General features: G+C 39.3%; 1 protein-coding gene across 1 annotated transcript in view; it reads right to left on the bottom strand.

Moving 5' to 3' along the window:
- Positions 1–27,719, bottom strand: part of SLC9A9 (solute carrier family 9 member A9) — a 123,057-nt gene that overhangs the window by 78,786 nt on the left and 16,552 nt on the right. Inside the window, exons 5-6 of the mRNA XM_057376543.1 lie at positions 9,118–9,233; positions 917–1,022 (exon numbers count right to left, since the gene is read on the bottom strand). Of these exons, the coding sequence (XP_057232526.1) occupies positions 917–1,022; positions 9,118–9,233 (222 nt within the window). The remainder of the gene's footprint in view (positions 1–916; positions 1,023–9,117; positions 9,234–27,719) is intronic.

The following is a 27,719-nucleotide window of genomic DNA, read 5'->3' as shown; positions in this document are numbered from 1 at the left end:
GCCTTAGACAAAATATTAAGCTCATTTTTTTTTTTTTAACCACTGTAAACTCTTTAAAAGTTTGTTTTTTTTTGTTTTTTTTTTTTTCCTGAAGGTTAGGATAAGTCCTAATTCAAGGGACCATGTTTTAAGGAGAAAGTTGGCACTGGATTGAGGCTTACTATGTAGCATCTTCAAGCATCATGGAGAATTGAATTGAATTTGATTTTGCAGTTCTGTTACTATTAAGATTACTGAGAGGATTATTTGTATTTCTAGCAAAGCTCCAGGAAGCATATGACACATGTAGAGTGGAGTAAACTTGAGATCCCATTAATCATGTACTTAGCATCTGTATTTTTAGGACAGCACATGTGWGATTTTGGTCCACCATTTGTGATCTGTTTGAGGATTCCTGAGAATAAAAAAACTATATATAAATTTAAGATAATATTATCAGCTGAAGCTCTGCCAGCTTCCATAAACAGAAGCAGATAAACTGAGATACTGTRTACCACTTTGTGGTTTTAATATTGGAAAATAATAGATTGCAAAAATAAAAAGAACCCATCTCAAATTTTTTAGTTGCCCTGTGTCTTAGGTGCTCATTTAACATTATTTTTTCAAGAAACCTTGTTTAGATGACAAAGTGTAATGAATTAAATTTASCATTTTACAGAATATACTGCTTTCTGGGTTAAAGAACATGAGCTAAAATTGCATGATAGATATATGGTAACTATTATATATTAAAACAATAACAATATTGGAATTTTGGTGTTTAACAAACCAAGAAAAACTCTAAATGTATATCTTTATAACAAATTCCTTCAAATGCTGAAGCTATACTTGAACAAACTGTATCTGTGAGAAAAATGTCAGTAATTAAATCTTTCATTATRTCACCAAGTAAAGAATGGAGGTGGGTGTAACTTACTGGGTCAGCACGATAGCCACAGCATCATTTAGGACRCTCTCTCCAAACAGGAGTGTGTATAAATCTGTATCCACATTCAGCTCATGGAAAATAGCAAGGACTGTCACTGTATGGAAACAAAACAAAGGGAGTTGTTATTTTCATATTCCTCTGGCAGTTCAAGAAAAAAAGCAATGTTAGAATAGTGGTTTTGAGAAGCCCATTCYTATATATTGCCTAAGTGGATAAAAACAAGTTAAAAAGGATCAGCTGGAATATATAAGATCCTTAAATTCATTAAGTCTATGAGTTTTGGTGCTTCAGCTGGGTTATGAAGAAGCTTTCCGTCTCACACATAGAATCTTGCGTAAATGAAAATGTCACAGCATGTTTCACTGTGCATAAAGCACTGTGATCTTGTGCCCACAGAGGAATAAGGGTGCTGAAAAGACTTGGGTTTTGCTGTGGATTTTGTGTGCGATGAGCAGTGGCTGCCCTGTTTTAAGAAGGATATAATGGCAATTATCCATCTGCTACATGTGTTCCCTGTGGAACACACATCATTGCTACCCTGTCCTGACCCACGCTGCACTGGGATGTAGCACATCTGTGCCTCTGGAGCCTCTGACCCAGACCAGGATATCTGACATTGTAGCCCATTCGAAGGTTCCTTCCACCTCTCAGTAGTTTAAGTTCCTTCCTTCTCCCTGAGTTATATTTTATGTTTGATTTTCAGTTTACCAGTACAATAGAAAAAATAGAATATGTTGAATTTAAATTGAAGGTGAGCAAAACATTTAGATATACATTCTCAGGAGCATTTAAACATTTGGTTTATGTTCAGGTAATTAAGACCAGTTAACTAGGTCTTAGCTGTTTTGTGCCTCAGTTTCTTTCACTGCAGACAGCGGATCAATGTCCTCCCTAGGGTCTGTCTTGCACTTATTGATCTCCAGCTAAAGCAGGCTGTCTATGTTCTGTGTACGTGTTGTTCTTATTATTTTCTCTTTTTCAGGGACAAAGCAGAGCTTTTTCTTTTCAAACAGAATTTAATGCAAAGACCCCCAATTACTTGTCTSGTTAAAAATTACATGCTAACTCACTGCTTTACTCATGCTCATTCTGGTACATAATTGTGCAATTGACTCAGTCCTCATMGCCCAGGAATCCCAAAGATTAGGARGGAGTGAGTGCCTCTGGGATGCCATGTTCACATCTGACATTTTAGAAATGGAAATGATATTACAGTGATATGACTGCTGGTAATTCACACAAGCGCTTGACCGGCTGATTATGCTTTGTCTTAATAACATTTCTTGGAACTTTGAAAGCATTACTGCTAAGATTTTCTAAATASCGCTTAAATATCTATGTACTCTCAAAATGAGTTTATAAAGCCAAAATAGATTCTGAGTCCTCCTGTGATATATATGTCAAAGTGATCTCTGTTGATGTGTTATCTCTGCAGAATTTTGGAAGTGTTATTCCACAGAAGACAATTTAGGAGATGTGTGTAGCTGAACATTTGCTGATATGGCTATATTTAAATTAGATTGTTATATTTAACCACCCTGGTAACCTCACCCATCTACTCCCACTGCAGTTATAATTTAAACTAGGAAAAGAGTTCTTTGCCCAGAATAGCTCAAAGGTGTAGGCAGAAGCTTTATTGACAAAAGATATTTTCTTGGTTCACCAACATCTATATTCGGGTTTTTGCCTGATTAGCAATGCTGACTTAATGTGCTAAATGTGGACTCAGTTTCGTCTCCTGCCCTCTAATATCATTGGCATAAAAACAGTCTTGTTTTCTAAAACTATTTGCCACTTTCAGCTTTTGCTTATTAGCTAATTAGTTTGTGCTCTCATTAATAGTCCCTGTGATAATGATGGAAGGCAAAGAAAACCATAATCAAAGTCCAGTGTACTGCTGGGTGTGTGTGCAGCAGGCCAAGCCAATTAGGCAGATGCCTACACATTCTTCCTCTTGCCTCCTAAGTAAACAACTTTCTCCTCTTGCTGTCTCTACCAGCTCTACTCCCAAAAATATGACTTAGAATCTTTTCAAATGAAGGCAAAATATAAAGCAACACAGTAATGCATCAATTGCCTCTTCTGGGAGAAACTCCCCAGTTCACCCAGTTCACAGAAATGTCTTCCATTTCAAATGTTTTCCCATTTCCAGAGGAGGTTATTGGATCTTCTTTACCTGTCCCTGTCTGAAGGGTTCTGGTCTCTGCTCTGTCCCTCTGCTTCTCTGGCTCAAGAAAGAGCAAACTTGAGCCCTACCACTGCTGACAAGTATTTATCAGTTTAGTTTCTAAAGAACTGAAATGATGCTGATACCACAAATCCCAAGGGAGACTAACTCACTTTTCAGTATTCATACAATTTATAAATGCAGTTATTCCTGAATCATGCCTAACCCAACTCTCCTCTCCTGCTCTTCAAGTCTGTAATTTCCATTCCTAGCCTAATGAGAGATGAATAATTTGTCATATTTATTCCGATTTTCTTTCCAGCAGCATTTTGTCTATTCAAAGCCTCATTTCAGACATCTCCTCCCTAAAATGACTCACTTCTTTCAGTCTCATCCTTTTAGTAATGTTTTCTTGCCCTCTAATCAGCTCATATCTTTCCTGAAATACAGTGCCAAAAACCAGATCCCAGCAATGTAGTTGATGCTGTCAAAAAATAGAATGAAAAGATGCTGTAGAACATGTTAATAAATCCTGTTTTCCTTTTTTTTGGCTATGTATTGGTACTTATGACTCATTTTCATAGGTTGTAAACTTGAAATCCTTTTCAGAAGTGAATGCTCATTTCTTATCTGCTATCTATGAAGATGCTTTTTTTTCAGTGTAGCATTTATCCTTGTTTATTTTAAATCATTACAGGAATCATATTGAGTTCTAATAGTGTATTTCAAAGTGTTGCAAATCTCCTCTCAGCATAATAGTGTAGAATAAAGAAACACCCTCTGTTGTGCTAGCCAGCTCATTAATGAAAATTATAAACAGTTTCTGCCTAAGAACAGAGAACTGCAGGATCTTTAGCACATCCACCCTGTTAAGAGCTCAGGAAAAAAAATTCACTTTGTTTTGGCTACCACTGTCTTGTCATTTCCCTGTGATGACAAAGGTTTGCCTTCATTAATTATGAGAATCTATGGGCATAGATTGGAATGGACACATTAAAAGGGATGTGATAGTTTGCCATGGAAGAAAACTAATTTAAGTTACCTCTGGATAGAATAATGCTCTAGGAATAGTCATCATGTCTAATGAAGTCACATCAGGTTTTGTCTAATGGATGACTTTAAAACTCAAGGCAAGTAATTTTAAAATAATCCTATACCACAGTAACATATCTAGYCTTTGTGAACTTTGATATCTGAGTAAAGATCATAGATGCTGCACTGCAGTCAGCTTGGACTCTGGATTTCTGAAGCACTGCTGAGGAACAGTAGGTAGGGCTTGGTATTTTTTTTGTGTGGTAACTACTCAAAGACTTGTATAATTCAATAGATGCAATATGTATTACAAAAATACCAAACTACTTTTCATTGAAGTACACAGCATCTCTTATTTCAATGTAAGGACATAAGGACAGAAACAGGATAAAGAACTGGCTGCAAGGACAGGTTATTGGGGGAGCACAGACACCTTTTGTAGCAGTAGAAAACTGACACAAATAGCAATAACAAGTAYCAGAACCGCTGACTCAGAAAGGGTTGTGAACTTCAGCTGAAAATTCAGGGATGGGAAGCAGGAAAAGGTGAGGCATCTAAGATTTTCACAGTATTTATACCAATAGAAGTCTGAATCACTTCTTCCTTGACTTCATGGACTGAGGTAACATCTGTCACATGCTAAGCCCAATATGATTTTAGTTGTACCCAAGTCATAAGAAGTGTCTRTGGAGCCGGTTTGTGAAATATATCTTTTGACATATGGAAAAACAAATTGGCTTGTTATAGATCCCTGTGAAAAGTTTATGTAACTGCGATATCATCGAACTACAACATTCCCTATGCAAACTGTATCCAATGCTACTTTGCCGTTACTTTTCAAAGAAAAAAGAAACTCAGAAAATAAATTACACCATTATATAAAGTACTTACTGTAACTTAATCTTCTGACTAGAACTATTAATATCTTTCATAGCTCATGGGCCTAAATTCTTTTAGGAGGGCAATATTGAATGAGAAGAATATAAGATTAGAGAAATTAACCTTGTATTTCCTATTGACTTTGTCTAAAAATAAAGATTCCAATTTGAATTATAGACTCATTTCCCTATTAATAAGTCAGAGCACTCAGAGATTAGTTCTGTAGTGAATAAGAAGAAAGCAGACATATATTTTAATTAAAAACATTTATAAACAGTCTTACATAATCAGTGTTTGATATGCATGACCTTGTTGTACTTATACATTATGCTTCTTAATGCAAAATCCTTTGATTTTATGAGAAACAGAAACTGCTCTTTCTGATAAATATCCAATTTTATCAATAACAAGAGCAGTGCAACCCACAGCTCCAGTTCAGCTGTAACCATAGTAACTTCAAATAGGGAAGAGCCTTGTGATTGGCAATGTGACCAAAGGTAAGGCAGTTCATATGGCTTAGAAATAGCTGTGCTTCAGCAAAACCTCAGAATGTAAATCTCTTTTCTATACTTGAAATGACAAAAATTAAAAAGAAAAGAAGAAAAAAAAAAAAAAAAAAAAAGGAAAAGGTCCCTGCCCAGAACGTGTTAACAGCAGCAGCTGTGGAGACTGCCAGAGTTGTCCTGTTCACTTATTTTGGTGGCTGAGGCAGAGGTCTGATCTTTGCATCCCTGTGCCAGGTCTGTCCTGTTCATGATTCCGTTCCAGCCAGGGGCACCCTGAATCCCCTGAATCCCTGAATCCCCTGAATCCGGGCTCGTTGCTGAGGCTGCTGTCAGTCACAGAGGACAGCAGTGCCACAATTCCCTATCCATGGGTTCCCTTTGCAGGTCTCTGATGGGCAGGACTGAGAGCTGAGGGTTCCACCCCAGCACCTTTTCCACTCTCACTTTGCTGCTCCTGACGAGTGACACGTGCATGAGAACACAGGAACAAACTGCTCTGGCACCCGAGAAGGGATCACACCAAAACACTCCCAGAGCCAGGGTACATTAGAAATCAAACCCTAGTACTAACACAAGGAAACCCTTTCAACAGTGAAATCTGKAGATGAAATAACAAGAAGATGTGATTTCCTTGACAATGTGATAAATTATGCCTATTGATCAGAATAAAGAAAAAGATAAATACTGGTCTCATGTTTTAAATCAAAGGATAGCAAAGGGATAATTTGGGAATTTTAAACTTTCATTTCTTAAAATTTAACCTCTCACCTGAAGCCTTAAAATGGAAAACTTTCTCTACTGAAAATGAAAAATTACTGGAAGGAGACATTCTCTATAAGATGAATTATTTGGTTGAGGGTAACCTTGTTTTGTCCCTGAATTCCTAACTTTCCTTTCTAGAGACAAGAAAGTTTTTTGAGGCATCACAAAATATCGTTAATATTTAAGGATCACAGTCTATAATGCAAAACACAGTCCCAAATACATCCAGTCATAAATTAATTTCCTAATCTTGGCTCAAGTGCTACTTTTCTATGTAAGGGAAACATATAGCATATAAGAGAAATCYTTCTGAACTATCTTTATGAAAAAATATCTAGATTAAAAATCTTCAGATAACCTTCAGAACTAAAGCCTACAGAGCACTGTGACATTATTTCCTTCTTCTTAACAGTATCAGAAAATTTTAGCTGGCATACATTTGTTTACTGCCCTGACAGTAAAAGTCATTAACATGTAAACATCTATCAGTCATCTTCACTGTTCCAAATAAGGAACTCAATCAAACCAACTTCTGTCAAGTCAACAGAACACTTTTTAGCATTTTTGGAGACTTAATTGCTTTCCACAGGCATGGGAAATCAAATCTCTTTTTGAAATGAGTTTATAATCCTACACAGTGAAGAATTAAATGAAAAATCATGTAGCAAATCTGACAGGAATTTATTATTTCATTTTAAAGACTAATTTATTGTTCATAACGCTAACAATATTTTGCTAAAGATTTCTTTAAAAATCCCAACATGAACCCTAGATATYGCATATAAAATCTTTATGCTGATTATTTTATGCCCTAATGTGCATCAGTCCTCTAGGGCACCATATTTTAAATGATTTTGGAATGCCAGTGAGCTCTTTACATACTTGAGATCATAATTTACTAGCGAATCCCACAACACAATGAAATATTTTCAGCAGTGTCAACCATTTAATTAATGAAAAACATAATTCAAAATTCTTTTAAGTCTTTGAGGGGTTGAAATTTATGAATAAGATTAATGAACACATGAAACAGGTTAGAATACTGTGAATTGATAGCAGAGGGAGGAAGACTGAGCATTAAAAAACTCTTGGATGTGCACAAACMCTATATAAGCAGAGGAATAATTACAAACAATATTAATCAATGACCGTTTGTCACACTAAAAATAGTTTTTTCAACTGCAGCTTTAGCATTTTAAGCCTGTTTAAAACTCTGGGAAAAGTAATTCTTGACACTTATTCCTTACAGTGCAAGAGGAACTTCTGTTTTGGTTTTTTTTTTTCCTCTTGATTGCTCCAGATTAATCAGTAGTGATTTAATATCCTTATAATCAAAATCAGTGCTTTTGTCTTATACATTACTCGTTAAAAGTCAGATTTGTGACAATGTTTTCACATTTGTGAAACTAAATAGTCTTGGACTGGAAAATGGGAAAAGAAATTAGGCCAGCTGCAAAACCCTATTCATAGCACTATCAAGAAACACTTGGAAATTGTAAGGATGCTTTTATTCCATAATCAGTTTATTTTCTTAGGTTTTCCTTGTGCTTCCAACTTCTGTGTTTTTCTCTTGTTCTGAGGATAGGCTCCAATCGTGCTGAATCTTATTAATGTAGCTGAGTGAGCTCAGAAGTGGCAGCATATTGGATGCTTGGATTAATTTGAGAATAACATTTTGATGCAAGTTTTACAGTAATCTTCCAACAACTGGTTTTGTGGAAATAAATTGTTTTATACTGTATTTTWAAGCCATCAGAATGATAAATCACAAGCCAAAATCTTTTGTTAAATATTGAGAGTTCATTTAAAGACTGGAAAAAAATTGTAGGACAGTATTACCTTTTCTAATTTCCTTTAAAAGCCAGGAATTTGAAAGCTTTATTTCYAAGTTTCTCAGAGAAGCTTCTTAACAGTATTTTTTTACTATTAATGCAGCATTTCACGTACATCACAAAACGTTTTCTGTTCCATTTCCTTTAACAGCTCAGCTGAAAATTTTGCAAAAATCCAATGTACCCTTGTTGAATTTGCATTTTGTCTTAGTAGGTAACATATAAAACAATCTGTTCACATTCTCCTTTACTGTGTTCCCACAGTTGCAAAATGCAATATTTTCCTTTTAATATTTGAATGCTCTTATTAACATTTTCAGCATMATGAACTCTGGACAAATGTATGAAACCTAGGCTAACTTTGAGATTAGTCTGTTTTAATTAGAAGGTTGGACTAGAAGACCTCCAGACATCCCKCTAAATCTAAATGATTCTATAAATMTTTGATTCCAAAATTCACTGAATCTGCTTTCCAGACTTTGCCATTTACTGTAACTTTAGGWTTTAAATCTCACATCTGCAAATTCAAGACAATTTGTTGGTATCTGTTTTTTTTTAGAGTCTTATTTATCATGCGTTCAATTGTAACTGATACCTTATAAACAGCATTTTTATTGCCAAATCTGCAAGCTCCATTCCCCATCTTTAAACTGGGYTAGACCACACGTGGCTGTGAGGTTGTGATTTTCACCTGAGGGGCTCCAGCTCACAGCAGTTCCCATATCAGCAGCAACAGGTGGTGTCCTGAAGATAGAGAACARCATTTTCCCAATGTGTTCAGCAAACTCAATTACAAAGTTTGTGAGCTAACCGTAGGAAAACCAATTACTAAAAAAAGCCCAAGGGACCTCTGGAGCTGATTTGACTTATGATTATCAGAATATCAGATATTTAACAGCTAAGGAATAAAAAAAAAAAAATCCAGAACAGAGACTATAACATTTCAATGGCATATCCAGTGGCTATTTACTCTTCTGACTTTGGAAAAAGTAATTTATTTGAAATGGTTACCTGGATCTGTGGCAGACATCAGGGATCCAAAGAATAAACAGTCAGTGAAGTGGAATTCCCATTGCTTTAATTGGCCAATGTGTACCATGGCCTTCACAAAGCCATACATTATCAACCTGTCAGGACAAAGATAAGGACAGAGGATTCAGACACAGTAYTCAACAATTATGTTTAATTTACAGTATTAAGCAGGTTCTTACTCTCTTTAGCTTTGTTTCAATAATGTGTCACATGAATACTGAACATAAACTAGGATCATGTAAAAATTCTATTTCCTGTTCAGCTACCAAATATTGTATTAAAATGTCAGAGACAATTTCAAATCAAAAGTTTTCTGAATAATTGTCATCTGCTGGCAGCAAAGAACAATGGTTTGGGCTGTTTATTTTTCAAAAGAAAAGATAAGGTATGCTTAAGAAGTCATTATTAAGACTAATTTGTCTAATGTAGAATGTTTAAACAAAGGCAGTTCTGCTGTCAGCTCTGTATTTCTAAATGAACTGGTTTATTCTATCAGCTTTTAAATGTTAGCAGCACTCAAAGTTCCACATAAGGTCTCTAAATGGCCATATTTAACAACTCACAGTGACAGTGAGGCAACGAAGTCACACTTCAAAATGCRCTGCTACAGCTTCACCAGTTTCACAGGATATGTTATCACTGTTTTATATAAATAACTAGGCAGTGCTCTCTGAGGTGTGCATTCCAACAAGAATATTGAAATAATATGAAAATAAATTCACTTGTTAGAACCTGTTGCAGATTTTTACAATTTTGGACGTTTTCAGTCCAGTTAATAATAAACCCCATTGCATTCAATAGCTGTTCCATAAACACATAAATCAACAACAGTGCTCTTGKAACTACAGACTCGGAAGCAATCCTTTAAACAAGTTCCATGCGTGCACATCCTGAGCCAGTTTTGCCCTCAGCTGTCCTCCTAAGGTTCTCCCAGAGTCACATAAGCACAGAAGATCTGAGGGRCAGATAAGTTCAATTAACAAACAGCCTGAGAGTTAATTACAAATCGCTTTCAGATACTTCACCAAGCTCACTGTATTGCACAAGGAGGGAAGCAGATAGGTCACCAYAGCCCTCCCCAGTGGCCCTGAGTGCTTGTGTACATATTTACAAAAGCTCTCYAGCAAACATTCACCAGCAATTGCCCTAAAACTGTATCCAGCCGTGGGTCTCCTTGATTGATGAGCTCACTTTCTCTCCCTTCCCAAAAATAACGACTCAGGATCCTGCAGTGACCTTAGTCTTTTTATCCCCAGCAAGATTTGTCAGCTTTAAGGAATGAGTCCTTCAMAAACTGACTGTGGTGCTGCTCCCTCAGTTTTCAGTTGTCTCAAAAACYRCCGTAATTGAAGTGAGCACAACCAYGTATTTTAGAAATAATTGCCCAAAGCTGCTTGCAGGTTTGAGCAAGATACTCACTGCCCCATTCCAAAAATATTTTAATTTAGTAAATAAAATCAGGTTCTAACTATTTGGCAATTTTAATATTGATAATTCTACAAATTAAAGAGTTGGATCCCAGCTGGATACCTGAGCTTCCAAGGATAGTGATATTGCTCATCATCCAGTAGTGCCCAACACAGCTGTTCTTAATGGAAATCCAGAGGAAAGCATACTCCAAAGACAGCAGGATATTAATCCCAAGGAAATGYTCTGCACTGATGCCCCTACTACTATTATAAAGTAGAATTGGAAAAAAAAAAAAGATTTTTAGGGCTGCTGTCTTTTCATTTGATACATTTAGTATATTTTTAGGAAGTTTACACCAAATTTCAGTCAATCTGATTGCTCTATTAATCTTCAACAATCCATTTAATAGATGTTAATTTTTTTTTAAATGTCTTTTGGTAAGTTGTAAATAAATGAAAACATCATTGACTGTGAACTTCCTGCAGAATGTTCCTGTCCCACAGGAACATGCTTCTAGCCCAGTGCTTTCGTGTGCTAAGAACATGCCCAGTTCCTACARGCTCCTCCACCTTGCTCATAATAAGCCATTATTCATGAATTAGGCAGTTGGAACAGGCACGAATGTGAAATGTGATGTGTTACTGGGTGACGTGGCTCCTATCCTGGTTGGTGGAAGTCTGACCTCAAGCCTGTGCTTTGCAATCTAATTCTTGTCCCTCTAGATTTGTGTAAATATTTGTGARTAACTCATTTGTCATAGATTTGGAATATTAATAAAGTAATAAAACAGAAGGGTAGAAGTCAGATTAGCTTTGCAACAGGAGACCTGACATTCTCTACATCCAAATATTTCTTTTTTAAGTCTGGGGAAGAGCCTATCAAGATAGAGCAAATATTTTACCACTTCAGCAAGAAAAGAGAAAAACAATAATGTAATGAAACACATGAGAATTCAGAATTTTCCAGATTATGCAAGTCTGGCACTTACAAAGTGCCTCATCTCTAAAAAATGTTACATAGAATGCTGTCATTACACAGTAGAGGAGACACCATATAAATATTTGACTTGCTGAAGTAAGAATCTTCTGGGAAACTGAACTTTAACTAGCATAATTTCCAGTATGAACCAGCAAGTAAACTATACAAACCACACAAAATCTCAGCACAACAGCACAAAAAACCGCTTTAAACTGACAAAACTGACAAAAATGAAAGTAAATAACAGGCACTGAAGAACCAGAACAAAAACTTTTCAAGGCTTTAATTATTCTGAGCTTTAGGATGTCCTTATATTTTTGAAGCTGGACTGAATTTTGAACTTGTTGGTGTTAAAAACTGTGGGGGAAGAATGTCCATTTGTGCAAGACCCAGTTTTTTTACTACCCAGTTCTGCTATGCACTGAGGAAAGGAGTTTGGAAAGCACATTGGCTGTCTGTGTTCTGCTGGAAGGTTCCAGTGMGTTTGTTTATAAAGCTGCTCTCTAGGAAGGCTACACTGTGGCTGGGACATTCTTGAACTGGCTGCTGTTTACATGTAGAGGGAAAAAAAGAGAGCCGTCTCCTAMGGTCTTTACAGAGTAATTACTACACACAAAACTTTCTAAATGCTCAGGAAGAGCTTTAGATGCAGCTCAGCAGAAGCTTTATTTTTTTTGCAAGAGTTTCCTTTAGCAGCATCTGGTTTTAAGTGATCTGAAAAGAGACAGMAAAATTGCTTTGGGGGGTTTTGAGAAGCTCTTGTCAGAAAGCTCTAAATAGCAAAACCTCTATCCAGCATATTGCTAGTAGAAGAAAGATAATTTGAAGTTTTAGAGCAGAGGGAAGTGGGGTATGTCTGATGCAGAATGGRGAGGCTGCAGGAAATATGCCAAAGACAGAGGGATTGTAGATAATCACAAATGGGATCAGAGCTCCTGGGAAGGAAAAAGACACCAGAGTGATCCAGACAGAAAGCCTGAAAGCCTGGCGAGAGTTTTGGTCATCTGGGTGTCTAGAAAGACCATCTAAGTAACGTGTAGCAAGCAGCACACCCGACATGTAATCATACAGCCAAAGGCTGTACTGTTCAYAAAGGCAGGGGTAAAAACCAGCCCKGGAGCAGCACTTCTGGGAATGTGAGACAGCAGGGCTGTCCAAAAGAACTGCAGAGAGGAGCTCTATGTGCAGAACAGTGCACAAAGGGGACAAGGTGACAGTGTATACGGTGCTTTAGATATATGTGAGCTGAGACAGATGCAAATAAAAAAATATTTCAAATCTTTCGTTGTAAAAATATGTCTCAATGGTGTAATCAGATAAATCTGTGCTGATCTTTGCCTACTAAAAATCCCAGCCACATCTTCAGCTTGCAGGACCTGGCATCACAGCACCTATCAATTTGCAATAGAGCAAGCTGGAAAAATTATGGCAATAAACAACATTGTGGCAGGTTGGTTTATAGGATACTGCTTCTTTGAACAGTAACTGCAACTTCTCATGCAAACTAAAATAGGAAAGTTCCAAAAGAATCTTCTCTTAATTTAAAGCTGTAGGGGATATAAATAGAGTGTAACATAACCTGCTAAGAGAAGATATACAGCAYGTGCACATGCCCTGTATCCTCAATACAGACAGCCCCATCTGCCTGATGATTTTATCAGCAGTTGTATTTCCTTCAGCGTTGTTATTCATTTCATTATCACTGCTGAATCTCACTGTGGCTTTTTATTGTGTTAAAGGTTTTAAAAGCATAATTCCAGATTTAAAGTGTTTGTGCAGTTATGCTATGGAGCGTGGAAGAGACTTGTAATTTAAATCTTTCTTGCCAAAAATRTTTTCTAGTCTGCAGAGAATTCTTTTATCTCATAGTCTAATTCCCTAAAGAATCTTATCCTATCTAGATATGATTATCTTGTAGCTTGAAGCCAGTTGAACAGGGCTACATATTGTAATAATGCAAGTAAAAGATGAAAAAAATATTTCTTTTTTAATATTTCTTCTTTTTCCACAATGAATAGTGCAATAACTTAGCCAACAATAGGAAAAGTAGACAATTTTACTCTTGTTTGTATATGAAGCAACATAGTGATTGACTGATACCATAATAGAAATAAAGAAGTCACTTATCAGAATTTAAAATACAGGCTGAAAAACACAAATAGTAGAGATGAAAATTAAAAACTCATTCCTTTATTTTGATCTYTCTATTTCTACCCTACCAATGTGTTTTTATAACTTCTTCCATAAAACAGAATTCTTCTCATCAAATGCTTTGGCTACAGTGATCTGTTATTTCAAATTGCTCTATGTACTACAACTTCCTTCTTTTAGTCATCTTTTAAATCAGTTTTGTCACTAGAAAGGGTACTACCATGGGCTTTTCTCAAAAAGAATAATTTTCTCACTAATCAAAGCAGGGGAAATCCTCACTAAAGTGTGTCAGGTAACAGTAAGGTAGCATTACCTAAAGTTATTCCMTATAAATCACACAAGAAGAAAACCCCTCTGGCTGTAGAAATAACAGAGATCAGAAAAGAACCCRACKTTRCAAATGCACTGMATCCCCAGTTACCTGGGGCACAGCRCCTGTCCAACAGCTGAGCATCAGAACTACACAGCTTTAGCATTTCCAAGCTTTAGCATCAGCAGATCTGACAGACAGCTCCAGTGACACCACTGTGCTCCCGGGAGGGGCAAAGGGCCTTGGCTTGGCTTTTCCCAGTAGTAAATGCAAAAGATTGACCACCGAGATTTTAATAATAGTCACAGATCATCTTCTGTTTGCTTCTTTAAGTTGAGAGAATTTGTGATGGGAAGGCTAAATGGAGAGAAACACACTTTACACCTCAGAAGTAGGGAAAGAGAGGCTGTGTTTCAGTAACCATGGGACYATAGGTAGCCTGGCTGCTCAGTGTGCTGCTGAAGTTTTGGGAAAGTGAAGGCTGTTCAGAGTTACTCCATCAAGCAAACCGGTATTGGATGTAAATAAAAAAATCCATCCCAGGTTTCTGTCTCAGTTAATTTGGGGGCCACTGGTAACAGAAAAAGTGAAGAGATCTGAATGAGGCTTCAGAATTGCAGGGCTGTGATACCCAAGTTGTTTCGCTTAAGGGAAGGCAACCACATTTGTGTTTGAGGCTTTAGGATGGTCATGAATGAGACCATGCAGAGAAAGCCTCAGTGCCTGAGCCTTTGCTTAATTAAAAATATCTTCCTGTGGATTTGTGCTCATGAAAGTGAAGAATAGCTACATGTCAAGATGAATTTTATTTCAGTTAGTCATCTGTAGTACATTCAACCACAGGAAATAGCCATTAAAACATAGGATGCTTTCCTTTAAAATGGAAAAAAAACATTTTGCACAGGTTGAAAATTTCAGGATACAATTGTTGATTTTGCCAGTAGATGCTAACAGTTTAGCAAAAGTAAGTAGTAGAAAAAAGGGGGTGTAAATGTATATGAGCTAAAAAGTTAGTTGAGGTCACCAGTCTTTGCTGGAAACTGTCAAYAAATGGTATTTCATGGTTTTATTTTGTTTTGTTTTGTTTTTAAAATCTCATATCTTTTTTTTTTCAGACAGACTTTTAAATAGCCCTTTCTGTATTACAGATTAACAACATTTTGCATCAAAGACATACAAACTGATTCACAACTGTGCAATAAAACTTAATGTATTTTTAATATTTCTCTAATGAGTGTTTCACAGCTTCAGGATCCCTGTGTTCCTGAGCTTCACTTAAATTAGAGTAATTTTGCATTATAGACAWAATAACCTGAACCTCTGCAATGAAAAACCTGCACTTGATCTTTGAGTGCTGAGTAAAATGTAATAATTACTTGGGTAAATGAGCCATGAAACACTGTCAACTGTACTGTGTCCAAATCATAGTGCCACTTAATATTTTATTGCACTGCATGGATTTAAACATTACCTCAAGATTTACTTTACTCAGTGTTATAAATTGAGAGAACCTTCAAAACGTAATGAATTACTGACAATTTTACACACATATTTGGAGACAGATATCCTCATGACAGAAAAAATTAAATCTAAAAAAATCAAACGTAAGATTTTCCAGATACAATAATGAAAATTATTTGAGGAATTCCTAAATCACTGTTGCACAGAAGGTGGTGGAATTCTAAGAAAAATATTAAAGACACCAAGTGACTTTCATTATGAAAAAASGAGAATGGAAAATCCCCAGTTTACAGAGAGAAAATAAGACAGTGAGTGTATTATATAAAACCATTGCAATTAAATGTCACTAACTCGGAGTTCGCAGATTACACAACTGTTGTCTCATCTCATCCTGAACTAACACACAAAGTCAGTCAGGGGTCAGGTAAATTGTGTTCACTGGTTAATTGGCTCATTCAGTCAGCAATGAATTCACTTCACCACAGAGATAGTTCAATGATTACCATAATTCTAGCAATCATGACATGTAARGTTCCTTCTTTACCTACAAGAAGTCAGTATTCTAAAGAATTTAGTCTAGTCTAAATATTTAGGGGTTTTGTAAGTTCAAGGAAACCTGTTGCAGCTCATAAAATTGCCTCTAGGATGAGAAGTTTCTCCCTAGTTCTCAGTTGAGTGGGTGCTTTGTATTCTGAAATGTTAAGACCCCTAATCCCATTCCATTATCAATATAAATGTCTGACTTTAATATTAAAGACTCTGCTAAATCCATGGCTTTAACCACAGCTGATAGCATTAAGTGTCACAGATTAGCTGTGGACCAAGAAAAAAACTTTGTTTTCTTCACCTTTGAAGCTYGAAATGTGCCAACATTTAATATCACTGTGTATCACCTTATTATTATATTGACAGAGGGATATATGAGGATAATTTTTCTTTTCAACCTCAAGAACATTCCCTGTGTTAGAAAAAAACTCTATGAGTTTTCTTCAGGACTCCATAGAACAGAAACATCCTGCTTTCAGAAATATTCAGGACAGTCAAGAACATTAGTATAAAAGACCTGTCTATGGAAAGTCCTCAAACCTCTCAGATCTAAGCAATTAAAGGAAAAAAAAAAAGTCTGATTCAGCAGAAATTCAGAAGAAAAGTTTTTTGAGTCAAGAAAGTGAGGACAAATGRTGTTTTGAACTCCCTCTCCAAGGGTAGACACATTGCTGGATCATAACCTCTGTCCATCTGTGTTGAAGACAGACTCATGCTTCTGGTTATTATTCATGTTGAACTAATTGATGAATAATTCAGCTATTCTCTAAATTTCAGAATGACTCCCCCCAAAGATTCTGAAACAGCAACACTTTTGCCGCACATTTGAAAATAAAGTGTAAATATGGAATTTAACATACAAAACAAGAAAATATTTTCACTTACTAGTTCCTATCAAAATACATAAACMCCATGATCTTATTTGCAAGGAACTGCCACAGTAGGTTTTCACTGGAGCACTTGATGTTCCCTTTAAATGAGCTTGTATTATCATTAAAAGGTAATTAGGATCAGTTTGTGATTTCRGAATAATGTAAATTAGATTAGAGAATAACCTGCTGTAAAATAGGGCATGAAATGAACTGTAAAGAAACATGTTTGAAACACTTTCAGCATTTTTATTGGATTAGCTCAGTCAAATAGTGGTACAAGTAGCTGAATGAGGATGATGTGCAGAAGATTTGACTTTTTTATCTGCAATGCCTCAAAACACCTATGGCAAAGGTAATYACCACACCTGGGCAGCACTGGGAACAGGGGAAGAGTGAATCTGATGGAAGTAGGACACCTTATGTTTCTGTGTTCCATGTTCCCTGGCCATTGCAGCCCCTGCTCCTCAGGCAGCCTCAGGCTTTATGCCAGTGACTGCCTAAGAGGTCCCACAAATTTCTGCCACGTTGGTTGCCAAAACTATCCACCTTCAGCCTCAGGAGGTGCAGCGTTTTCACAGTAAATCCCTTGGGGCAAAGACTGATAATAGCCAAACACATGGATTGTTAGGCAATTGCTSTTTGTGGAGAATGTGAGGGGTGGGACAAAAGTCATTCCCCAATGCTCTGCTTTTCAATGTGCTCCAGGTAACTTGGTAATTCAAGGTAGTGAATGGCAATGCCAGTGAAAAGATCTTGTCCCCACTACCGAGAAGGCTCTGGATATTCAGAGTGCAAGCTGCTTTCTGGCAGATCTGGACATACCAGGAGGATCCTCACAGCCTTTAACCATGGAAAAAGCCCTATGTGGAATTCTTTTGTTTCCTTCTTTTGCTGTAGTTCACATGCACAAAGCCCAGCCATAAGCAGTTCAAGTTCTGTCTGTGTTCATGTTCTGTGCTCTGYCTGTGTCATGTTCTGTGGCTCTGTCCTGTATCCATGCTCCTCACTGACAACAGCCAAGGAATAGACCCCATTTAAGCTTAGGAATTGCCAAAAAATTTGGTTAGCTATTGCTAGCAGAAGGCAGCAGGTGGAAGCTCTTTCTTACTCCTTCTGGGGTTTAGGATATAAACCTATAGGAACTTGCAGGATATATGAGTGAACCTCTAGCATAAATCTACAGATGTGTCAAGATCTACTTCACTCCCTGTCCAGGTTTTTATTTCCTTTCTCCTGAAGGCAGAACACCCTTCTAAATAAAYGTGTTTTATTTTTCTAGCACTGGGCTCTGATAAGACTTACACAGGCACAAGTTGGATGTATAAAGGAGAGTTTTACCACAGCATTCCCAAACAGTTTGTGGAAGTAACATCTCTTGGACAGATTGATGTGATGCATTTCATGGAGGGCTCTTCTCTAACTAAGGAGTGCACATGCGCAGTTAYAGAACTTGCTGTTCCCATTAGAGGGTCTTTCATAATTGTTGTGTCTTGTCTAACAAACAAAATTTCCCATTCTACAGGATAAGGTTTGACAGTCTTTAAAATCCAAAGCTACTGCAGTAGCTTTTAGCTGAAATGATTAAGTGGAAAATTGCGTTAAATGTTTCCAGGGTGAGGTGAAAGAATGATAATTAAATTCATGAAATGGAAATGCAGTTGTGAGGTACTGGCTGCTTTCTCATGGAAAATTTACTTTGTAAATACATGAGAAATGAATGATTTTGATGAGAGAAGATTGAGATATTTGTATAAATGTTTTTTACTTTATAACAGCTCTAACATAGTGACAGTGGATTACAGGAGATCAAATTCTTAAATGTATATGTAAAAACATCATGGGACACATGACTTTTGTCTGACTCACATGCATTACATATCAAATTAAATAGAAGTGTAAATAAGACAAACAAATGGGATTTGGCCAGATGACAACACTTCTGTGCTGGGTGATGGAAACTAAGTGGCTATATCAGTCCTGAGAACTGCCTACTAAGCTTAAACTGTCCTTAAATTTCCACGGTTTGTGAAGGCACAACARAACTCCTGATTAGGAGAAAAGCAGGTGCAACTCATTTGGATTCAGGGTAAATATATAAATGTGYCACAGTGTGCGGCTACGTTTGCATCGGGATGTAGCAGTAGCTCGATAGYGCTTATCACACTGATAAAGCATTCAGAACAGGGAACGAGAAACAGCCTACAGCCAAAACTGCTGGGGAAGTCTGGGTGAGAAAAATGCAATGTTATTATTGTGGCTAAGGCCTGCCATGGACACTGGGGTAAATGTTACTATTGCTGCAAAAGTGTGTAAGGGGATCTTTACCCACTCATTATGTAGAGTTTTACAGTTCTAGAAACACAAACACCTTTGCATGTTATGCTGGGCAGCATTCTGTTAGAGGCCCAGTCGCTGAAGCACTGACAGACACTGCTCTATGGTTTCCACTCACCAGCGCTCCCTTCAAAAATTCTCACACGGCCCTCCAGTGATGTGGGCCAGGACACAGGTGAAGTGGCTTTGCAGTAATGCACTGCAATCAGACACAGATTTGACAAGAGGCTGGAAAATATTTTTCCAGCAGTAGGACTGATTAGGCATTCACAGCTAGAGCTGAAGCACTGTAGAAATGCAAATAGATTTGTTCTCTATAATGGCAGCAATTACTGCTTTTCTTCATCCTGTAGCTGGATCAAAGCAGAGAGAAAAGGACTGACATTTCTGCACACTCGAATTGCTCCTTCATTCTTCCCATGCTCTCAGGTTTTTAGGTATACTGGACAAAGCACCCAAGAATGAACTGCAGAGTAGCCTTTTATGAGTGGAATAATGAGCTCGACAGTCTAATAGCTCTTTTATTGCTGTAATTTCTGTGCCTCCCTGATCTACTCCTTCATTTCATCACTTCAAAGATCAGAGGAAGATTATATTCTTAAATGAGCAAGACTGAAGTACAWTCCCTCATTGCGAGTACACCAAGACAAATTAACTGATCCTACATCACGGAGCATTGCTTACTACGAACTACAGGAACTTTTGGGATGATTTGATACAGCAGCCATGTCCAAATTTGTTTAACACTATTGGGTTTGTGTGGTGGGGTTTTGGTAGTGAGGGAGAGYTAAAGGRGTGGCTTCTGTGAGAAGCTGCTGGAATGCCAAGAGGCTCCAAGATGGACCCGCCACTGGCCAAGGCTGAGCCCACTGGCAATGGTGGCAGCACCTCTGGGTTGAGGCATTTCAGAATGGGAATTTAAACCTACACAGAGGGAGACAGGAGGGASRATATGTGAGAGAAACAGCCCTGCAGACAGCAGGGTCAAGGAAAGGGGCGGGAGGTGCTTCAGGCACTGGAGCTGAGATTCTGCTGCAGCCCATGGAGGTCCATGGAGCAGCTGAGATCCACCTGCAGCTCCTGCAGGACCCCATGGCAGAGCAGTGGATGTGCCCAGAGTAGGCTGTGACCTCGTGGGAAGCCTGTGCTGGAGCAGGGGAAGGGTGTGAGGAGTCCTCCCCGTGAGAGGAAGGAGCAGCAGAGATAAGGTGTGATGAACTGACCACCACCCCCATTCCCTGTGCAGCCATGGGGAGGAGGGAGGAGGGAGTGGTTCAGCCGAGGAAAAAGAGAAAGGTTTTTTTTAAAATAGGTATTTATTTCTCATTATTCTACTCTGATTTGATAGGYAATAAATTCAACTAATTTCCTCAAGTTGTGTCTGTTTTACCAGCAAAAGTAAYTGGTGAGTGATCTCTCCCTGCCCTTATCTTGACCCAGGTGCTTTTCACTGTATTTCTCTCCCCAGTCCAGCTGAGGAGGGCAGAGACAGAGCAGCTTTGGTGGGTCAGCAGGGTCAGCCTGACACAGGAACAATTTTACAGGGTGTCTATTTAAACCATACTGTAAGCTGGAAATAGCAGATTTTTCCCCCCCCTTTAATCTTGTATGGACAACTGATTACTCAAAATGCTTGCCAGCAGCAGTTTTTCTATAAGTTGAACCACAGTTCATCAGATATTACTTGTGTCACATTTGGGAAGTTCTTAAATAGGCTGGGCCTTCACAAATGGAAAAAAAATTGTGACTATTCACAAAACTTAAGAGTTCTTCAGAAATAAGCAAGCATTATTGTTTTAGGCTGCCTATTGATATAGCTCCACATAATTAAGTCAGTWAGTATTTCTGGAATTTCTTGACAAAACTTTCAAAACTGGTCTTAAGATCTCCCTCCAGTTTGKAGTTCTTACTGTGTTAACTTTATGTTATACTTTTTATATTAAATTTCAGGGTTTTTTTTTACACACTCAGCTATTCTTTTTCCACAGTGATCTCTCCTGAAATCACTGATCTGTGGGAGCACTGACAGCTATTAGAGATTTAAACATGATGCTGATGTTTGCTCTGGTGCCTGAGCRAGCACAGCAGAGCTGGCTGCAGCCAAGCAATGGCACCAGCAGCCAGAGGTCAGGGACACATCTGGATCATCTGGATCCCACATGCAGGCTGAGGGAGCCCCTGGTGGGCAGGGCCCGTGGGATCCTGGCCTGGGGAGAGCCCCTGGCACACGGAGCCTGCGTGGCTGAGCTTTGCCACCCTGTGTYTGGGGCAAGACACGGCACCCACGGGACAGGCAGGATCCTGCACCAAAGCTKCTGCCCCGGATGCTGCTCTGTCACCACCACACAGTGCATGTCTTGACCCAGCCTAAGGCATCCCCTAGGACAGGTTATTCCCAATTTTCTCACTCTTTCCCATCTTGTTGAAAGTTGAGCCTGAAGAAAACCTGTGCCTTGTTTGTGCTAGAAAGMCTGTACCTGCTTTTGCTGATTGAAAATATCCAATCTCAAATTAATTTTAGAGAGTGTTAGAACTTCTGAAGGATAAAAAACTGGTCCAGAGGCTCCATTTACATGTACTGAAGCTTGAGTCTATTCGGTAGCATAGAAAGCAGAACTGCCTGCAACACCTTGCCAGGAGAAAAAGCACAGATGAAAGGAAGAATCACAGCACTAAGGATTTTACATTTCCACTGCACTTTGATGTTGAGCTTTCGCTCCCCTCCCTCCCCGAAGCACGCTAACAGCACTGTGTGTGACTAGACCCTTCTAAGTGCTTGAATCTGCCTCTGGGCACTCTCCTAGTCTTCCTTTCCACATTTGAAAGATCATCTGCCTCCCCAGCATCTGTTCATGAGTGATGATGATTGACGCTAAAGGAGGAGAAAGGGTATCCCAGTGGCAATTTTATCAACTGGAAATCATACRTGAGGCTTCCAAAATGGGCCAGCAAGAGGAAATTATGTATGGGATAGACTATACTGATCAAACAGATCAAAGAAGAGCAAGAAAGCAACTCAGACATCTTTTTAGAGGCAGAAAACCCTGCAGGAAGGGAAGTATGAAGGCACAAATACCTCAGCACATCATCTTGGCACTGTTATACATTCCCTTGAGACAGCACAGCTTATATAGTATCACTATGGCAAGAAGAGATATTTGCTGAATAATACAGCACTGCTTCCATCCCCAACATGTTAAAAACCYAGCAAAGGATAAATAATAAGTCCTTAAACAAGGTTTTTATTAAATGACATGGTTTGTATTCTTTGGATTGTTCAGCTTTTAGTTTGCATCTGGATCATGTTTCCCAGCTTTTTGTCATAATGAGGCACTAAAAAATAATTGCAACGAGAATATCCTCAAGACTAGCACTGTAATTAAATTATCAAAGATAAGGAGGTTTGCAAATAAACCCAGGTTTGATAACACAGAGGTGTAGCACTCCTCTGAAATGTGTTGCCAGGCTTCAGCCATCTGTCCTGGCTGTTACGAAGGTTTTTGTCCCCGTAACACAATGGGGCTAGTTGTTGAAAAGAGATATGTAGGCAGCTTGAATAATTAATTCTTTCAAAGCAAAAGCCACGCAGGGGCCAGTACCTAAYGAACAGAGCAAGAACACAGAGGAGAAAGAGTTTCAGTGTGGCTACAGATACCTTGTTTACAGCGAATGACAAGCTCATCTCAAGGTGTGGCATTTTTTTTTCTCCTCGGCAGAAAAGCCCTCCTAAGACTCTGTAATCAGAGAGAATATTCTCTGAGCAGCTTTGTGGAACTGTTTGTCCTTCATGGAGCATTTGTGGGCAATTATTGGGAAATGTGTTAAACTGCTACCAGTGTGCTCCACTGAAGGGGAAGGAGTCTGCTTGGATGCTCTGCAGCTCCCAGGTCAGCTCAGTGGAAGAACAGCCTGGTTTAAAGGATCTACAAGAAAAACTGAGGYACAGTGGAGAGATAATGATGCTCCTTGACTGTGTGCATCACCACACGCTGTCAGCCAGACTGTGGTGTGAGGAACATTGAGGGAGTGCTTGGGGACACTTGTGACAGACAGATTCCTAATTATATAAATTTCTTGTCTTAGTGGAGTACCTGAACAGGACCCCCTACTGCCTGCCTGAGAACAAGTGCTATTGCCCTAAGTAATGTTAGTGCATTGCAAGTCACTATGTTGGTGATAGATAATTCTGTTTTTCAATTTAAAAAAATGCACATATATGTACATATATATGTATGTATGTTATCCTTGCATGTAGAAGAATTATAACTTATCTAGAAAATCCCACCACTAAAGAGATGGTTTTGTGGGGAAAGGAAGCTACTTTATGTGTCTTGGCTCACTGGGAGAATASACAAAATTTATGCGCTTACAATTATCATTAGATCCTAATTTCTGGCAGGTTTAACTACTGCCTTCTCTCCTCATTTATTTTTAAGTGAGTTGTGAGTTCGTGAATGCGCCAATTTGATGGCCCCAAAGACAGAGAGCGTCTGTTTGCCTATAAAGGCAATATATTTACAACATTCACTTCCACAAACTGCTCCCGAAAGAGCGCTTCAGTGGCGCACTTGAGGGGCTAACAAGAGGATCAGTAATGTAAAACCCCCGTCATCTTGCCAAGATTACTAATGAGGCTGCAATTTGCCAGTGAGAGGTTGCAACTGTAATGGGTTTTGCAGTCTATTCCTTTTACTAGGAGGGCATTGTAACAATTCCTTCAGGCTTCTGAGTCACTTTCAGTCCTGCAAGWGTTCCCATAAATTGTGTAACTTTGTTAGTGATGTCCTTAAAACTTCGTGTCACAACTCCAGTACCTAAGCCCATACTTAGAAAACTAGGTGCAAACTTTTGAAGATCAGACTGATTAATAACGTTCTGATATTTTTGCACACTGGACAACAATTTTAGTCAAAAGACTCCCTCATAGCCCCGAGACATTCCTAGTTTTCTGATAACTTGTTCATCAGAATATTATCATTTACCGTGTTATTCAGACACCCTGGGTAGATCAATGTTTGATGAGTGATATGTAAAGGATGATGCTTGTTTAGTAACTTGCAGTAAACCCAGTACAACCCGTGCTCAGAGTTTGAGAAGAGAGAAGTCAGAGTTCTGGCTGCTGTAGACTTTAGAAACTGCTCAGTCACGGGATAAACATGAGAAGTGGCGCCGGCTCCTCTCGATTTGCAACGGGAGCATATCCCGAATCTGGATGCCTCATATTAGGGCCCCCATGTGGTCTGGTGTCCCCAGGASCAGCCCAGAGAAGCTGTGAATAGAAACCACGGCTTGCAGTGAAGTTTTGCTGGCGAAGAGCTGCAATGCTCCTTCCCCTCACGCTCCTCTGCGCTGACCCGAGACCAGCCCGGGCTGCGCTTGGCGCTGGCGGAGCGCGGGCGCCACCTGCTGCCAGCTGCGGGCACTGCGGGCCCGGSCCGTGCGGGGCCCCGCTCGCCACTGTGGCCGCTGGCCCGGCTGCTCTCGCTGCGGCACCGGCTGCTGCCGATGAACGCTCGGCCTGCTGCTTCTCCCCTCGTGTGTTTGTTTTGTAAAAGCAGTCAGGATGCATTTCCCTTTCCCTCTCTGGCGCGTGGGAAGCTGAGSCGGCGGCTCGGGTCTGAGAGCGGAAGGAGTTAAAAGTGTACAGCCCCAGCCACGCTGGATCAGCTGCAGAATGGGACCGTTCCGAGTCTGAACTAAACCAGAAGTGAGGCTCTTGCACCGGTCTGATGGGGGAGCAGATACACCATTGGCCACAGCTGAGGGTATTTTGGAAAGGTGCCAAAAGGGGATTTGTACAGGAAGGCGGATCCTGAGTATCCCAGCCACATCCATAAGGGTTCTGGCTCCGGCAGTGCTGCTGCCAGTGTCACTGAGGCTGTTCTCTCTTCGTGATACCTGCAAATGGTGCAGGGCAGGGCTGAGCAGGGGGCTGTGAGCTCTCTCCCAGCTGTCGCTGACACCGTGTGAGGAATCGCACCCTGTATGTAAGCTGTCAGCAAGTGGGTTTTACCATATCTAGAGTGAGATCAATATTCTGCCTCCTAGAAAACCAGCCAAGATTAAAAGGTATTTCAGCATCTTTGAATGAGAAAGTCTGTGTAGCAGGCAAGTTAGACAGGCATTGTGTTGTGCTTTAGAACAAACCCTGGATTTCTGTATGGGCCAGACAAGACAATTTTCGTAGGAAGATTGCTGAAACCTGGTTAAGTCACTGCACTCAGAAGGATTTGGTGGCACAACCACCCTCCTGCTGGGCTCAGAAAGTAATGACCACTGGTTTGAAACCTGCTGGCACTTGGACACTAATGCTGCTCCTCAGACATGAACACTGAGGTGCACTCAAAACATGACCAGCAGACTCCACATAACCTTCTCTGGCTTTTGAAATTAGCCATTGTTTTGTTAGGAGATTGGACCTAAGGTCAATTCCATCCTTAAGTATTTGATGACTGTGACAAWAGCGTGGTGGAGCGCAATCGCACTCTGAATGTTATTCAAAGGGCAAGAAACTGAAACCAGCTGTATTCACATCCCAGTGCACAACAGAGGGCAACTGTATAAACCACTTCACTTGATTTACAGGAGAGAACGACCGGATATGTTCCCCTGTTTCTTACTTTCATTTTATGATACTTTTCTTCCATCRAGATTACATAAACACACTCTTTCACCTCCCAAGATCACATAAAAGATCATTCACAGGGAACACACCTAATGTTTTCATGTGCAGTCCCACTTGGATTAAATAAAATAGGCAAACAGAACTTTGAAAATAATTCCTCAGCAAAATGAATCTTGTTTTCCACAAWGAGTGGGTTGTAGGGATAGGAGAAAGGAAGCTGAGCAATTAAAAAAAAAATTAATTTTTTTTTTGAAGTCTGAAGAATAGCAACCCTCTCATACATCAGCAGGCTATGAAAAGGCATCACTGGTGCAGTCTCTGTGTCAGTGATTGTGCCTGTGTGTGACCTGAAATTCTAGTTGCAGAGGTTTCACTGTTAGTCATTGTCTTTTTACAGATCAAGTGGGTTTTTTTTTTACTAGTGACATCATCCTGCTCAAAATTTACAGCGTTCACATAAATACCATATAAGAGATAAAAACAGCTATGCCMTCAACAACAGAGAGGTCAAAAATGAGTGGAAATTGTGGTCTTTTCACATTTCGGTTTTGGTTGCTGCTAAGCRTCAGCTGGAGAGTGGTTAACTGGGGAGAGGTGGTGCTGCAAAGAGCAAGGAAGTGCCCAATCAGGATATTACAGAGAGGAAAATGTTGGGTTTTTTTTTTTTCCTTTTTGTGGTATGGAGCTGACTAAGAATCAAGTCTAATTAGCATTTTAAGAACCATCTCATGCATGAAGTCCTTGCTTCAGCAGGAAGTGAAATAATCCTAATTTTTCTTCAGAAAAAAAATTATTGCAGATTTCCACATTTTAACAAAAGGTGAGGAGAAAGACAAACTGCCTTGAAGATAACTGTTGGGTATGGGGTGATGGGCACCAAGATAATTGAATCAGAAAAAGTGGCAGGAAACTGAAAGTAGAAAAGGCTGAAAGGGACRGACTAGTGGCAGCATATGTTCTGCTATAAGATTTGTTATTTACAGCAACATAGAATTTAGACTAACTTACGTTAGAGGACCATAGAATGTCTCCAATCAAAATTCCTACTCAAAGCAGGGTCCGCTGTGAGATCAAACCAGAGTATTAGAGATCAGATCTTTCACTTAGATCTTGAAACCCTCCAAGGACACAGATTACACATTCAGCATCTCTGGACAACCTGTTCCAATGCTCCACTGTCCTCATGAAGAAAAAGTTTTTGCTTGTATCAAGTCAGACCTTTTAAAATTACAATTTATGTCTCTCAATTTTGTCCTCTCACCAGGCACTGCTATSAAGAACATGGCTTTTCTTTCTTGATAATCTCCCCTCAAAGCCCCTCCTGCTTAGGCTAAACAAGCTCAGTTTCTTTCTTTATTGGGCAATTGTCCCAGCCCCTGTCTGTCTTGGTGACCATCCACTGAACATCTTGCAATTTATCATCATACTCAACTGTACAGAATATGGAGTCAAATGTAATGGCATTCTYAGACAATCAGTATTTGAAAGAGAGCCAAGACTAGGGACACACCTTCATTGTCATCTTAGTACTCAGAAAAAAGCCTCTGTATCCTATTTAAATGTCATCTGGCCCTCACTGTGTAGGATCTGGCTACCTGAGTGGACCAGCTTTTGCAGGTCTGTCTCCACAGAGTGCAGCATCTGTCCCAGGGCCATCATGAAAGCTGGTGTGCTTACAGAGCATATCAGCCCAAAACCAGCTGTGCTCCATAAAAGGCTTGTCAGATACAAATGCACCATTTGATCAACTGGTTCACCAGCGGGGTATGCAAAATGGTGGTGGGTGGGAGAACAAAGCATCCTTTGAGCTGGCGCATTGTGAAATTTTCAAGGTAACAGGTAGGAGATCTCAGTCACCCACTCTCTTACTGCTCCAATGAGCTACTTACTGCCT

The sequence above is a fragment of the Malurus melanocephalus genome, unplaced genomic scaffold (genome assembly GCF_030028575.1).
Source record: "Malurus melanocephalus ecotype Western Australia unplaced genomic scaffold, MMel_1.1 scaffold_281, whole genome shotgun sequence".
Classification (NCBI taxonomy): Eukaryota; Metazoa; Chordata; class Aves; order Passeriformes; family Maluridae; genus Malurus; species Malurus melanocephalus.
The sequence above is the reverse complement of the archived record's forward strand: the minus strand, read 5'-3'. Positions and strand labels throughout refer to the sequence as shown.